Source organism: Takifugu rubripes, chromosome 21, assembly GCF_901000725.2.
Source record: "Takifugu rubripes chromosome 21, fTakRub1.2, whole genome shotgun sequence".
Lineage (NCBI taxonomy): Eukaryota > Metazoa > Chordata > Actinopteri > Tetraodontiformes > Tetraodontidae > Takifugu > Takifugu rubripes.
Genome location: NC_042305.1, coordinates 9,319,968 through 9,335,481, shown reverse-complemented (window position 1 = coordinate 9,335,481; position 15,514 = coordinate 9,319,968). Strand labels below are relative to the sequence as shown.

General features: G+C 44.1%; 2 protein-coding genes across 3 annotated transcripts; one reads left to right on the top strand and one right to left on the bottom strand.

The window, feature by feature from the left end:
• Positions 1 to 319: 319 nt before the first annotated feature.
• smad2 (SMAD family member 2) lies at positions 320 to 6,998 on the bottom strand. 2 transcript variants are annotated; one of them, XM_003974565.3, is made up of 11 exons: positions 6,825 to 6,998; positions 5,616 to 5,984; positions 4,475 to 4,564; positions 4,133 to 4,326; positions 3,598 to 3,732; positions 3,344 to 3,418; positions 3,199 to 3,252; positions 2,627 to 2,839; positions 2,391 to 2,528; positions 2,037 to 2,181; positions 320 to 1,507 (listed from the first exon to the last, which is right to left on the bottom strand). In XM_003974565.3, exons 2-11 carry the CDS (start codon positions 5,849 to 5,851, stop codon positions 1,384 to 1,386), a joined length of 1,404 nt encoding a protein of 467 aa, XP_003974614.2. In that variant the 5' UTR covers positions 5,852 to 5,984; positions 6,825 to 6,998; the 3' UTR covers positions 320 to 1,383. The 2 variants fall into 2 exon arrangements, with proteins under 2 accessions (XP_003974614.2, XP_029685949.1); XM_029830089.1 differs by having other exon boundaries at positions 6,923 to 6,981.
• A 1,120-nt stretch (positions 6,999 to 8,118) lies between these two features.
• Positions 8,119 to 15,199, top strand: lrp13 (low-density lipoprotein receptor related-protein 13). The gene is made up of 21 exons (XM_011615438.2): positions 8,119 to 8,247; positions 8,334 to 8,480; positions 8,683 to 8,898; positions 8,971 to 9,189; positions 9,338 to 9,550; positions 9,916 to 10,145; positions 10,256 to 10,385; positions 10,497 to 10,687; positions 10,804 to 10,984; positions 11,328 to 11,540; positions 11,608 to 11,791; positions 11,862 to 12,063; positions 12,144 to 12,308; positions 12,491 to 12,688; positions 13,058 to 13,607; positions 13,675 to 13,794; positions 13,943 to 14,047; positions 14,124 to 14,357; positions 14,425 to 14,803; positions 14,957 to 15,062; positions 15,131 to 15,199. Exons 1-21 carry the CDS (start codon positions 8,190 to 8,192, stop codon positions 15,152 to 15,154), a joined length of 4,065 nt encoding a protein of 1,354 aa, XP_011613740.2. The 5' UTR covers positions 8,119 to 8,189; the 3' UTR covers positions 15,155 to 15,199.
• The last annotated feature ends 315 nt before the right edge of the window (positions 15,200 to 15,514 follow it).

The window sequence follows — 15,514 nt, the reverse complement described above, 5'->3', positions numbered from 1 at the left end:
GCAGGATACAAACACGCTACACGTCATGTGGGGCGGTGATATATATGTATGTATATATATATATATATACATATATATATATACATATACACACACATATATATATACATATATATATATACATATATATATATATGTATTTATTATATATATATGTACAGTATTTATATAATTGGTTTTTTTTAAACCTAGACAAAGAGCTGCATTTTTAAAATGAAATTTTTGGGTCAAATGAAGGAATGATCCAAGCCCTCCATGTCACTTTTTGAAACAGCAGTGGTCTTTAAAATATTACTTTAATAAAAAGTGGACGACAGAAAAAATTTAAGTATATTTATATATAAAAATACATGATAATACAAAAAAGTAGCAAAACAATGGGGGATAAAGGCTAACGACAGAAATTCACCAATACCTTCAATTTCCCCTGGTGAGACAATTAATACTTCACCTCAGAGAGTTCCAGGACTCCCAGTGTCATGTCAAAAAAAAAAAAAAAAATCAAATAAAAGAAAAAAACAAAACACTGCTGATATTCTCTGGTCCCTGCCCAGCACACCTTACAAAGAAACACTGGATGCATTCTCATCAGCTTTTGTACCAGGCTCCTCAGTTTTGGTGTCAACAAGAGTGCCATATAATGACAAACAAATAAAACTACAGCTGGATCCAGCCTGAAGTTCGTCTGGGTTTTCTGAATGATTTTCTTAAATAACATTCCTATTTGTCAATTAATAAGAGTGTCTTACAACGACACGTCTAGAGTTGAAAGCAAACGAAGGGGGAGTGGGTTGCTGGCAACGTCCAATTCAATTTCATCAAACACCAAGGTTGGTGTCCCGTCTGACCATACGGGGGCCGATTTTCCCAGAGAAAATTAACTTGGAACAATGTTTTTTATGGGATGTAATTAAAAATTAGTTTAGCAATCAAGCTCGTGTTACTAATACAAGCAATCATCAATACTGAAAAAGTATTCACAGATTTTTTTTTGGTATTTCTGCCATTTCCTTGACTAAAAACCAACATATATATATTTGATTTGTACCACAAATAGATCTAATATTAAAGATTTGGGGAAAAGCAATTTGACAAGGTGCATATCAATGGGTAACAAAGTGCCAATTTTCCAAACATGTCTGTATTGGTGAATGTGTGTGCATGTGTGTCAGTGAAGTGTTGGTGCATCTGGGTTTTTTTTGAAGGGGGGAGGTTAAGGTACTTGGAATTAATGCCACAATACTATGATGAGAATTTACAGAAAACTCATTCTGCGGGGTTCCATTTTCCACTGAGAGGACTCACAACTTTAGAATTCAATGATCATATAATGGGCTGCAGGGTGACTTTTTGATGGGTGGGGGTGGGCATTTCTTTATCCGTTTAGGACATGCTGGAGCAGCGTGCCGATGGGGAGCCCATCTGGGTTAGAACCTTGTCCAGCCACTGCAGGGGCCCATTTAAATGCAACTCGATCCAGCAAGGAGTGCTTGTGACGGTCTGTCGCCTAGAACACAGACACATTTTCATCATCAGAGACATCAGGTGCAGCACTCCAGCAACCCGAGCTTTATGGCAGGGTGGTCAGGCAGAAACCAACAGAAGACTGAAAGAAACATGATTCTCTGGTTCCTCGTTTGCCCAGTTTAATGGTGGTGGCTACATCATTCCACACTGTCTTTAAAGACTTCAGCTGGGCTGAAGGTTGAGATTTGGGGACACATCTGAATGTCCTCGAGTAACCCAGCCAGAGCCCGACATTAACCAGTTCAAATATATTAACCAGTTCAAATATCTCTGGAGTGACCTGATAACGCCTGACCAGTGAAAACTTGAGGATCTGCAGAGAAGAACATCAGAGTATCCCCAGATCCGGGTGTGCAAAGCTTGTGCCATCATAATTAAGAAGCATGCTGTCTTCATTGGTATGAGACTCAGCATAAGGGATAAGAGATAAATCAAGATCCATTAAATTAAAACTTAACAGCCCAGTGTTAGCTGAAGTGTCCAGTTGATGCATGTTTGACTGCGCTCACCTGTATTCAGCCCCCCAGCCTTTAACAAAGCTCATGCGAATGGTGCACATCCTGGTCAGCTGGTAGACCGCTTCAAAGCCCTGGTTGACTGACTGAGCCAGCAAGGCAGCAAATTCTTGGTTGTTGAATATTTTTAGATTACAACCTAGAACAGCAAAACAGAGGTTTTGAAAACATTTCCCCAACTGACACCAAATACAAAAAAAGTATATTGCAGTTTTGAGTTCCAGCCAAGGCTACTTTAGATGTAGTTATTTCTAGGATTTCAATTTTATAAAAACTTTGGCCTTTCCAGGCCCGGGTCTATAAGTGACCAGGCTAAAAACCAACAAGCAAAGATCTTCAGCAGCTTACGTGGAGGAATTTTACACACTGTTGCTGGATGCCAGCCATACCGCTGGTTGCAGTTTGGACTCTGGACAAAGATGGCGCTATCACTCAAACATTCTGCAAATACCTCCCCTCCAATGTAATAAAGTCTAACTCCTCTTCCTGTAAAAACACACAAATGAAAGGTTTTTTGTGAAGCAAATGAGCTCATCGCTCGCTGCCCTACATGTATATTGATGGATAATGAAGCTGCACCGCACCTATATGCCTCCGAGTCATCTCCACCGTGGCGTTCCTGTTGACGTTTGACAGCAGGCCCAGACAGAAACGCTCAGAGTTGGAGGGATCTGTGAATCCGTCTACTGTGAGTGAGGGTTGTGAAGCATGGAAGGTCTCCCCGACACGCTGGTTCAGCTCATAGTAGGCTATAGAGCACCAGAAGGCCGGCTCTGAGTAGGTCACCGGCTGCAGGTCTGCAGTACAGGAGCAACAGCTTCATTCATGCCGACGACTGTGCAACTGTTGTCCATAGGCAACGTTAATCCGATCAGTAAAATGGCAAAATGAACAGCGATTCAAGATATCATCATTTAGTGGGTTGAAATCCTGAACAGTAAACTCAGTGGGATTGTCATCAATGTTCTGACCAAGATTGGGTCTAAAAATCCCCCCCCCCCCAACTTATTATTTGCTTAATGTTGTGGTGCATTGTTTTGCAATTTTGATTTTTCTCACTATTTTATCCCTCCACACACACACACACACACACACACACCAGGTATACAAGTTGTTTTTGTTGTGTAATTCATGCATAGTTCCATTTGCTTCTTACCCATGTTGTGATTGACAGGAGAAAGAGTGCTAGGGGACAGTTCTGCTGGAGAACCTGACACACCAGGAGGAATTCATTCATTTGGATGGAGTAGGAGGAAAACACCATAATCGTCACAACTAGAAGAACTGCTAGCCTCGGGTACCTGTGTCCATACTTTGGTTCATCTGTTGATCACTGGCCTCTCCATCCTCGCTGATGTAACCTGGTGGAGGCGTTTCTGTGGGAAAGATGAGGGAAAACTGTGCATCAGCTTTACTCCATCTAAGTTGACCTATGACCTCAAAGGTTGATGTTGAGTTCATATGGTGACACATTTTGGGTTCGGATATAACCTAAAGAACTCCAACACGTTATTATTGACAAAAATCAGAAGGTCAAGTGCAGAGGTGGTCTCACCTGGTATATAATTATTTGGTGGTTCGATTCCTGCAGGAAGGTTTGTGTTCTCAGGTATGGAATGAGTGTAGTCATCAAGAATTGGCAGCTCTGGTAGGACATCTGAGTGTCTTGGCACAAGGACAGGAGGCAGTACTGCAGGAATGGGTATGAGCCACAGAGGACACCAGTTACATTCCTGCCATTTACAACTGAGACTAATTAGATCTTCACAGCATCACAGGTGAATAAAATAAAATGAAACATTAGTGAAAACTATGTGTAGAAGAAGCTCTCATTCTGTCTAAAGGTAAGACCTACAACCTCCTTCCAGGGACTCTAGCAGGATACGATTATTGTGTCTGGTTTATGGAATCTGTACACAAAATTCTACACTGCTCACATGAAAACAAAAATTAAAAACTCATCCCGTCTTCAATAAGGCTAAAATGTAATTAGTCCCTTTAAATTACAACGCATGTTTTAACATGAAGCAGGTGAAGCTCAAGTATAAAATGTGTGAAAAGTCTAAATATATACGAAGAGAAGGACTGACCTGGGGTCTCTACCCTTTGGTAGTGGTAAGGGTTGATGCACACCTCATCCTTTTTGAGGTGGAAGGCATACTCACAGGCCTCAATGGCACGTAGCTCGTGGTGGCTGTGGAGGTCCGGCCACCGCCACAAGCGACAGTAAATGATGTGAGGAAGCCCCTTACGTTGGGAGACCTGCAGGCGACCGTCCAGGGATCTGATTGGACAGTAAACGGGAGGAGAATAGAGAGGAGTGAGGTCAGGAATGAGAAAGGACGGCTGTCTGTCCGTCACAGCGGAACACTGGGACAAATCGCCCAAATCAAAACTGTGTGCGACACCATACAATTGTTGAGGACAGTCACCTGGTTTGGTCAGGGTAGTTGTATAGGCCTGACGTATCCCACTGTTCTATCGTATTTGGTGAACTCAGGCCCCATATTTCAGAGCAATTGCTGTGCAGAGAAAAACAACAAAAGCATCAAAAGAATTGATAAACATAGCGCATAGCTCATTTGGAAATATCAGTGTGGGTATTGTTAACACTAAAAGGCCCTTTTTGCATGAGTCTTGATGCAAAATAAAACAATTTTCAGCTGTGGAAAGTTTGGGGGGCTTTAAATAAGAGGACCCTTTTGAGGACGAAGAGGAAAAGAAACAGAAACATGGAACACACAATGAGAGAGACAAAGAGTATTCTTTTCCAGAGTGCCATTGTATCAAATACTGAGAATAACTTAACTTATCTGATGACATTCAAACAAAGGCCGAAGACACACAATGGCACAAAGTGGGGGTGGGGTGGCAACCTTGGAAATATATATCAATTTTCTCACAACATTCACTAGAAAATGCACAAAAGCCAAAGTAAAAAATGCAAAATGATGACATGCAAGAGAAGCTGTTGGAAGGCCACAATTTCAACAAACCAGAAGCTCTTAACTTTTTACTGCGGAACATTAAAAAGAACCCGAATTTCTGGAAAATGCGTAAAAAGTAAAAGGAAGTGGCAATAGATTCAGCCAATGTTTCTTACTCAAATACTTTACAAGACATTTCACATTGAACCACTGACTACATCTCACAACCTAAACAGTGCGGCCCAGAACAATTCTCAGGCGATAACCGACCCGCTATCTGCAGTCATACAAACATCTGACGCGGTACTTGGCGGCACATCAGTGAGCTATTTAACAAAGTGTTCCCACTGAACATGAGTCTGAAGCATCAAGGCTGGCTGGCTGATAAAGTCCACATCTTCCCCGGCCCTTTTCTGCCAATGAGAGCAAACCAAACTGATAGTAAATACAGTAAACCTTTAATTCATCCTTAACCTGGGATCCAACCTTGCGCTATGAATACTCCTACATTCTTGGGCTGTTTTACCTGCTCTTTAACTGAATAAAGGAAAACAAATGGGATACACGCATCGGCTGCAAACGGATCAGGCCGAAGTCTCATCCAAGAAGCAGGCGTAACAGCGGGTCTTTAGTGTGAAGAATTTACCTAGGAATGGTGACACACTTGGTGTTGCAGTTCTGTGTGGTGATGGCCTTCTCCAGCTCATCTAGCTGAGCAGTCTTCTTTAACTTCTTCACTAGACTCTTCACAGCCTTCTCGCACCATTTCTCCTCCTGGCCATTCTGCTCCCCGCTGCCGGCGCCACTGGGGCCAGTGGTGGTCTTTTTCCATCCCAGCAGCCTTTTCACCACAGGTGGAGTAAATGGCAAGATGGAGGACATGTTTCCTGGCAGTGAGTCTCCAGAGGACCCAACACACACCCAGAACTACTGTTTGGGCCCTTGCACTGATGAGGGCCCTTCTATTGAGCGGTGAGTAACAGGGTGGTTGAATACACTCAATAGAGATGGATGCCTTGGAAGAGAGTCACACACAAAGGACATTATTAATTGACAAATCCACTTAAAGAATGTTACTGCAGTAATTCAAACATCGATGGTGAAGTGCAACAAGTAGAGGTGCCCTTCCTTTAACTGTCTAATTCCGTGCGTGAGCGCAGTCACGACTGAACAGTTAACGGATTGAAATGACAGGATACTGTGAACACCCCCAATACAAACTGGCTTGGAAAAGGCCCCTGATGTGGTGTGTGTATTTGTGAGAGAGCAAGAGTGTGTGTGTGTGTGTGTGTGCGCGCGCGCGCGGGGGGGGGTGTCTTAAAAAAAAAATCCCATCATTAGTGAGATTATATACATTATATTCCAAGCGTTAAGCAGCAAACGCTGGTTGATTTTGTGCTACATTAAGGGAAATGCAACATAAATAAGTACATCGGAAACAATTACTGGAGAAGTCATCATCATGCTAGGTCAGCTAACGTTAGCTTCGGGATGCTAGCCGCCAGCTTGTTATCAAAAATCCTTTTGTTGTGATCCAGAAAAATCCTCCGATGCGCAACAGTCAAGTCGCGCTACTTTGTTAAAAACGCCAAGCATGTCAAATGAATCCAAATTGTAAATTATCTGCAAAGAGAACGCCAGCCATATGTTAACATCTAATATTTAGTTTCAACAATAGAGTGTAATGGCAGGGACTTTTACTTGAATATCGGCATGACACCAAAAGGAGTTAGCATCTTGAGCGAACTCTTCCAAACTGAGCCCTGGCTCCCGCTGGCTAACGGACCTACATCCCTCACACAAAACAACACGCTTTAAAGTCGACAAAACAAGGCAAGAGCATTAAAATAATTACCCCAGTTTTAAAGACGGGAGCTCCACTGTTTGAGGACAAGATACGAACAGAGCGCTAAATGCCCCGCGGACATGAAAACGCCTCAAGTGTGTTGTTACCGTTGCTAATTTTGACAGGGATTATTGGCTCTTCTCAAGTTGCTACCAGTGCTACTGGAGCTAGTTTCTGTGTTGGGTAGACCGAAACACCAACCGAACTTGATGGCTACGTAGCGCCTATTAATCCCGCCCATGCAATTACGTGATTGGAGGACTTCAATAAACTCTACTTTGAACGTTGTTCGGCATATATATATATATATATATATTTTTTTAACAAAACCCTTCAATAAAAAATGTTCATAGAGGCTTGGAAGGTGTCTTTCCCCCTAATTACTCAGCATTTCCGTAATGAATCTATTATTTTGTCAAGACAGCTCTTGGAGAACTACATCATCAATCCTAACACATGGATTAAAGTTCTCCACGACAGATTACCAGCATTCGGCAACAATTAGAGGGGATGAAAACCCAAATTAACGTATTTTTATGCGGTCCCGTCAAATCTTTTCACTCTAATAACGACGGAAGCCTTAAACTGATGTTGCCTTCAACAAATAAAGCAAGGCAGAGCCGTAGTTTTAGTCAACCTTAGGCAGGGGAGGGCGCGTCGTCCTGGTTGATCACAAATATATAAACGGCGGCTTGTAGGGAAGCTCTAATACCCATCATTTTAGAGATACACACAAAACCGACGTTTTCCTCCCTGCCCGCTGCTATAATCACCACAACCAGGCACACAGACAGAAGGTCTGCTTTAATGGCAGAGCACCACCTGCCGCTCTCCATGTTGCAGCTGGTTATTACGTTGGCTGCATGCACGCTGTTTAAAACAGATTTATCATGTAAACTACAGAGACGGACGTTGTCTCTATATGCAGGTAAATCTATGAATGCAATCATGGATCATTAATGTTGCAGCCAGGTACTATGGTCAGGATATAGACAAGGTATTGCAGATGCCACCACCCACAGTAACAAACACACACTAGCCTGTATGTATTTAAAAGTCAAACTTAAAACAGTCTAATAATAAAAATGTGACAGGAATGTTGTAAATCAAATAAATAAGTTGCTCTGAAAACTAAAGGTGGTTGACTATTTGAATGACTCAATTATAACTGAGTCAGGCCAATTTTGAACAATTGCATTTTTTTTTAAACTCCTTTGATCTGGAAGAAAGGAGAATTATGAGAGATTTGGCAGGAAACCCCTCCCCTCACAGGGTTGCACAATTAATTTGTATTGGACTCACCTGGTACCTGTTTGAAATACTTCACCTTGGCTCCCAGCAGCCTTTGGAGCATATTTTGTTTTGTTTGAGGCGATGGGTGGTCGCCTGTTTCTTTTTCTGCTGTTTCTGCAGTTGTTGGGACCCTTGCGAGGTGAGTGAAAATAGTTTTTTACTGACAAAACACTGATTGACACCAAACAACTAATGCCACAATCTTTCTTGTGTAACCATCTATAGGGGAAAGCATTCCTTTAAGGTGCAACCTGGGCTCTCAGTTGTGCAGTGATGGCTTAGAATGTGTCCTCTTCCAGCATTTATGCGATGGAGAGTCTGACTGCAGGGATGGTTCAGATGAAGAAAACTGTCAGACTGTGTGCAATGAAGGTACCAAACAGGTTAAAAGGAGTGCTTGGTGTAACTGAATTCAACCTGTTCATTTCAAACATTGATTTTACTGGATTCAGTTTGCAAGGTTGCATTCCTAAAACGTTAGCCTGCTTGTTGAAATTGATATTCTAACACTGATTACAATTAAAGTAGGCAAGACTGACCTATTTTCTAATGCCAAAGTTGTCGTTCAATATAGACCAGTTCCAGTGTGCTCATGGGAAGAAGTGTATTGACCAGGACCAGGTGTGTGATGACATCCCTCAGTGCCAAGACCGTTCTGATGAACTGGACTGTAGGAAGCAAACGGACACCTGCCATCACCAGTGTGACAACAAAAGTCGATGCTTGCCTTCAACGTTTCTATGTGATGGAGAGTGGGACTGCCTGGATGGCACCGACGAGGCCAACTGTGGTAGGCTGACTTGATTTGAGTGGCTGAGTCTCTCGCGTTTCTGTTGCATGTCTGAGTCAGAATGTTCTTCAGATTCCTCAGAGGATCAAGAGACGGAAGGAACTGAAAAGAAAACGGGAGGGACATCTGTGCATGCGGCACCTGAAGGCTTGACGCCCATCCAGTGTGAATTGCACTCTAAACCTTGCAAGAATAAAGTGGAATGTGTCTATCACACTCACGTCTGTGATGGAGAGGTGGACTGCACTGATGGCTCTGATGAGGAAGATTGCACATTAATATGTGAAGCTGGTGAGACACTCTTGTGAAAAGCCGGTTTTCGGTGTGATTTATTTTTTAGAAATGCTGCCCTCTAGTGGGGAATTATTTTAGCAGTCTTCAAAATTTCGGCCTCGTCGTCCAGGCCTGCCAAAGCTGTGATCGTGATTTCATTCTGCAGAACAGTTTCAGTGCGCGCATGGGAGGAAGTGCATTGAGCGGGACCTGGTGTGTGATGGGGAGCCTCAGTGCCAGGACCACTCGGATGAACTTGAGTGTCATAAGATGATGGAGGGCTGCAGTCACCAGTGTGATGAGAGCCGCTGCATTCCTGAAACCTTCCTATGTGACGGGGAAAATGACTGTCTGGACGGCAGTGATGAAGCAAACTGTGGTATGGTCTTGCGCAACCAGGATTATGCAATGCACTGTTCCAGCTGCAAGTTGTAAACTATGGCCTTGATTTTTAGTTAAACTAGGTTTTTCCATTTTAAAATGTAATTAAACATCCGAGTAGCTGAGACCTGACCAAATACCCTTCATTGAGAGACTTCAACAAAAGATAATTGAAAATCCTTGGTAAAAGAAATTCCTATCTGAATAAACTTTCTGGCTACACTTGTACAATATATCCACTGCAGAATAATTATATTGACGGTGTTCAATCATCTTTGTAGTGCGTCTTACTTGTTTAATGTACCTTTTTAATCGGCTCAGCCTATATGAGCAAGTGATATTTAATCCTCCTCCTCTCGGTAGTGGACAAAGACTGCGGTTCCATGGAGTTTAAATGTACCAGTGGGCAGTGTGTGTCCTCTGTAATGCGTTGCGATGGTCATCACGATTGCTGGGACCACTCGGACGAAGAGGGCTGCACCACTGCACAGGTCTGCACCACCAAACATCACTGCCCTCAGAGCAAGGAGTGTCTAGTTCAGGAGTGGATCTGCGATGGCCATCAGGACTGCAAAGATGGGTCAGATGAAAAGGTGCATGCAAAGCAAAACAAGCTAAGCTTTGAACATTGGAAGGCTGATTTAACAAATGTGCATCCACAAACACATCTTGAACTTCCATATTTTACTGTTTGTTTTGGTAGGATTGTCCTGTGACTCCGCTGAACTGTGGCGAGTTTCAGTGGTCTTGTATATCCAAGACCCAGTGCATCTCCACAACGTGGAGGTGTGACAGCATGGAGGACTGTAAAGACGGGAGTGATGAAACTGAATGTCGGTAGTTGTGCAATGCTGTGCATTTTCCTACTTGTGAAAATGTAAGTATTGATAAGTGAAATACTTTAATAACCAATATTTTTTTTTTTGAAATTCTGTGTGCACCAGGTGGGTCGATGCACTGCCTCTCTCACCAATTCCAGTGCGGCAGTCAGGAGTGTCTGGATCTGGCTCTGGTGTGCAATGGCTATATTAACTGTGCAGATGGCTCGGATGAGGGTGGCAGCTGCCAGACGACTTGCACGGAGGACGAAATGAATCATTGCTCACAGAGCTGCTACAGTACTCCCCAAGGAACGGTGAGAACTGCAAATAGAAAAATGGAAGTTAGTCTAACCTATACAAATGTCTCTACATCCTGATGGTAATCAGTCTAGTGTACTCAGTCAGCTGCTGATTTGTGGTTGTTGTGTAGCGTTGCCACTGTTCAGCTGGGTACAGGCTGATGGAAGATGGAAGGAGCTGTTCAGATATTGACGAGTGCAAAAGCCCTGGTGGGTGCAGTCAGCTGTGCATCAACAGCCCAGGATCATACCATTGTGACTGTCACCCAGGCTACTTAAAGGAGGCAAACGGACACGACTGCAAGATCAGAGGTAAAGTACTGTAATAGACCGGAATGTGCATGGAACAGAGCCTCAATCTGAATATTATATATTCTGATATGTATATTGTATTCACCCTCTGTACTATGTACAGGTATACAGGGGCCAGGTATCCATTTACCTGGATTATTGTAAATATACATCCTCTTTGTATATTCTATTCCATCTTATTTTTCTCTGTGCTCTGCTGCTGTTGCACTGTAAATTTCCCCGTGTGGGACAATAAAGGATCTGAATCTGAGAGCAGCCATGATGGTTTGAAAAGGCAGGTAAAGGGGTATAAAGTTTGTATCATTGCTCTGGTGTAAAGTATTGTGACTTTGTCATCCATAAGGCGAACCCTTGTTGCTGACCTCGATCCAGACGGACCTGTTTTTGGTGGGTCTGCGCGGCGGCAGCCTTGATGTGTTGTCATCTTCTGCCAAGAAGGCAATACTGTCTGTGGACTATGACTGGAAGGAGCAGAGGGTCTTCTGGGTCACGGTGGACACTGACAGCATCAGGTGGTCCTCACTGGACCACAAGACCACAGGCACTCTGATTAAAGGTTGGTTTAGCATAGAGGTGAAGCGACGTTGGCGCTCGTATTCCCCATTGTGTCTTGGCTCTCGAAGGTATTCGTGCTGATTCTGTTGCCGTGGACTGGCTCGGGAGGAACCTGTACTGGATTGATGGTGTAAACAGTCAAATTGTTGCCATCAGTCTGGATAAGAATGCTGTGGAATCGCTGGACCACAGTGTCATCCTGGATGAAGACCTGGATCAGCCTCGCTCTCTTGCATTGCTACCACAGAAGGGGTCAGTGAGTCTTCTCCCTCTAAAGCAAATGCAGTTCTTAAGCCTGAAAACAAGTCTTCTCCCCCATTAGCTTGATGTTCTGGACAGAAATTGGTAATGTGGTGAAGATCGAGCGCGCTGGGATGGATGGATCAGAGAGGAGGGCCGTGGTGAACTCCAGCCTGGGCTGGCCGGGTGGTGTGGCGGTGGATGCCATTGCTGAAAGAGTTTACTGGGCAGATGAGAGACTCGGGGCAATTGGATCTGCAGCACTGGACGGAAATGACATTCGTGTAAAGCAGTTTGGGGAAGGAGATGATCTGTTTGGCTATTTATGTACTCTGACTTGATCAAATGTCTTCTCCCCCCCCAGATTCTCCAGACAAAGGACACCTCCAACCCGTTTTCATTGGCAGTATTCAATGACATGCTGTACTGGACTGATGCCAAAAAACGAGTGGTGCATAGTGCTCATAAAGTCTCTGGCAAAAACAGTCACATTCTCCTGAAGAGGCAGAGACAACCTTTTGGTGTAAAGGTGAATGGAGATGATGTAAAAGATGAATCCCTAACTTTGTTCATATGGAGAAATCATGACTGGCAACTACAGGGCTGACATGTTTTATTCTACTTTTATGAAAATTCCAGAATGTTTTGTTGATGGAATCATGTGAGATTTTGTATGAGTGTTTAAATCTCAAGCCTTTGTTTTCTCCTTAGATCATCCACCCATTGCTTCAAAAGAGTGCAGAGAGTCCCTGCGAGAAGAAGTGTTCCCACTTGTGTGTGTTGGCCCCCGGCCCCAAGGCTGTTTGCAAGTGTCCCTTTGGACTCTTGCTGGCTGAGGATGGCCTGACCTGCTCCAGCTTTGTTGATTCAGCATTCCTTCTGACGCTGTCTCCCTCCTCAGTCACAAAGGTGTTGCTTCTATTATCTGAAGCTTGTGACTCTACTTCATATTAACCACCTGGAATTAGGCCTAAATCATGGCAGCATGGCTTTAAATGGCTGTAGATCTCCTACATCCAGGGATTGGCAACACCAGTCCTTGATGGTCAGGTTCAAGCCAGGCAGGCTTCCACCAAGAAAAGTGGAACCCCGGGCGAAAGCAATATCTACCTGTAGGATAGAAAACCCAGCTTGAATCAGGCCCTCGGACTGGAACTTCACCACTCCTGAGTCATACATGTTAACAATGGTTATCTTTTAAAACAGCATGTACTTTTAAAGAAAACAATCACATCTGTCAAGAAACGGAGGCTTGCTAAACCTATCCATCTCTTTTAGATCTATTTGCAGTCTCGAAACACAGCAGCACCGCTGAAAGACTGGCCTGAGCACCTGGCACTGCAGGTTCCCAGTGTCAATGAGGCGGCCATCATGGACTACAGCATCCGTGACCACACTCTGTACTTGACAGATGATGGAACAACTTCACTCAATTCCTTCAAGCTGAAAGACACTGATTTATTCCCTCGGGGTCAGCTCCTAAAACTCCTCGGCAACACCATCACTGCCATGGCCCTAGATTGGGTAACGCTTAATGTCTACTGGAGTAGCAACAAACAGCCCCGTCTGCAGGTCACAGCCATTGCTAAAGCCCACACAGCTGTTCTCATAAAGGAAGGTATCGGGAGGATGGAGTCCATTGCCTTGCACCCCCCCAGTGGAAGGCTGTGTTTCGCCAATTTAGGTCTGCAGGATACCGATACAATGGCTAGTGTAGAGTGTGCCAACATGGATGGCACTGGGAGGCGAGTGCTGTGGAAGGACTGTGTTGGGCCCACATCTCTTTCCTTTTCTCACAATGGAGAGACAATTTATTGGGCAGATACAGGTAGAACTTGTTAAGCTTTTGTACATCCAAACTTTAACTGGAATTTAAAACAATGTTTTTTCTGCAGAATTGGGCAACATTGGTGCTGTTCAGCTCGATGGCTCTGGCTACAGAGAGCTGAAGGTTGGTGATGGTGTGGCTGCTGTGGCTCTGACTGATGACCTGTTGCTCTGGATGACTGTCAGTGGTAATGGCTCATGCTCCAACTCCATATGATTGCTTAATTTATCAGTTAAGGGCCTCAAAGTTCTTAATCTGCATAAGTTTTAACATGTGGATGATAAAAGCACACATCAGGGTGACTTTAATGAGATGTTGCCTCATCTTTCTATCAGATAAGACCAGGTTCTGGTACCATGAGAACGAAGAGGACAAGCTGTGGTTCGAAGTTGGCACTGAGGTGGTCGGGTTCAAGGCATTCAGCAAGTCTAGTCAGACTGGTACGTAAGAAGGGCACTATGAGGCACAAAAAGTGGCTAAAATGATCCTCCAAAACTCTTCCTGCCTCCCCCACAGGATCCAACCTCTGCTCAGAAAATAATGGTGACTGCCAGCACTTGTGCCTTGCTACCCCGGGCAGTCGGACGTGTAAGTGCGACCATGACCATGTCCTTGTGAATGCCACCCACTGCGGTCCAGAGCAGAGCTGCCTGGCTGGCACCAAACCCTGCCTGGACCAGCTCTCGTGCCAGCCTCCTGAGAAATTCTGTAATGGGCATGTCGACTGCTACGACCACTCGGATGAAAACTGTAAGTCAAGGCAATGAAAACAAATGGAAAATAAGCTGCTTCTAATGGCCAATATATGTTCACTTAGGTATTGCGATGAAGCGGTTGTCAGGAGGCATCGCTCTCGCTCCTCGTACCTACAGCATCTCTCCGCCGGCCACCTCCATCTCTGCACTCTCTGAGGCCCCTGGCCTGAACACCACCCTCGATACCAACATACAGTTCATGAACCTGGATGCTGCTGAATGCAGCAGGAGGCGCTGCAGTGACAATGGCCGCTGTGAGGAGATCGGTGGAGAAACGACTTGTGCGTGTTCACCAGCCTACAGGGGTGACTCCTGCCAAGAACATGTCCTTAAAACCATGCAGGGTCCCATCGTCTATGGTGCAGCAGGGCTCTGCGTGGGTGTGGTGATCATTATTGTCACAGCAGTTGTGATTAAGAGGAGGAAGAGTGCCAGCACAAGGTTTCTTTTTCATCAACTTTGAAGTTATCATTCACACTTGCTGGACCCAATAATTTAATATGCTGATATCATTTTGAGCCACTGATTGGTCATAAGTCTGCATCCCTCCTGAGATATCTGCTAGTTTTACACTTGAATGTTTCCTTCCAATAGGAGAACCAGTTCAGCAGCAGTGAAAGAAACCAGTATGACCGATGTGGAGAGCACGGTAGAGGGTTCAGGTGCACAACCCTCTCCAGCAGAAGCAGACAAACCAGAGGTCAACCTTCAAATTTAATGTCTTGCATTATTTTAAAGTCATGTAGGATAACCACCTTCTCTCTGCAGGAGGCAGTATCAACTGTGGACTAAAGCCAACCTGAGAAGCAGATTTTAAATAAATACATTTCAGTCAAATTTCTTGAGACTTTGACTAAAACCATTCAACACACAGCTCGGCATCAAGATCCAAAATAAATGATAAGCGGCAAATCACAACAATGCCCCCTTTTTTTTTTTTTTTTTCCATTCAAACTGAATTGAATTCTACATTCTGGGTTACAGATTCTACTGGTTTAAGTAGTGTAAAAGTACCAAAGAAATGCTGCTACTCTTGTGTAAGCTCTGTCCTGGGGCACGACTCCCTCAACATACCATCAAACCCCCACATTAGAACCACAGTCGGACTAAAATGGCATTTCTTCACTTTGGTTCTGTAATTAACAATTGCTT

What these genes read in the sequence shown, in the direction of transcription:
- smad2 (XM_003974565.3), bottom strand. Translation starts at nt 5,851, where the DNA reads ATGTCCTCCATCTTGCCATTTACTCCACCTGTGGTGAAAAGGCTGCTG. An exon ending in AACTACCCTGACCAAACCAG is followed by an intron (nt 4,327 to 4,474) that starts GTGACTGTCCTC and finishes CTGTCCAATCAG; the next exon opens with ATCCCTGGACGGTCGCCTGC. An exon ending in ACCAAATAATTATATACCAG is followed by an intron (nt 3,419 to 3,597) that starts GTGAGACCACCT and finishes TCTTTCCCACAG; the next exon opens with AAACGCCTCCACCAGGTTAC.
- lrp13 (XM_011615438.2), top strand. Translation starts at nt 8,190, where the DNA reads ATGGGTGGTCGCCTGTTTCTTTTTCTGCTGTTTCTGCAGTTGTTGGGA. An exon ending in AAGATGGGTCAGATGAAAAG is followed by an intron (nt 10,146 to 10,255) that starts GTGCATGCAAAG and finishes TTGTTTTGGTAG; the next exon opens with GATTGTCCTGTGACTCCGCT. An exon ending in GACAACCTTTTGGTGTAAAG is followed by an intron (nt 12,309 to 12,490) that starts GTGAATGGAGAT and finishes TTTTCTCCTTAG; the next exon opens with ATCATCCACCCATTGCTTCA.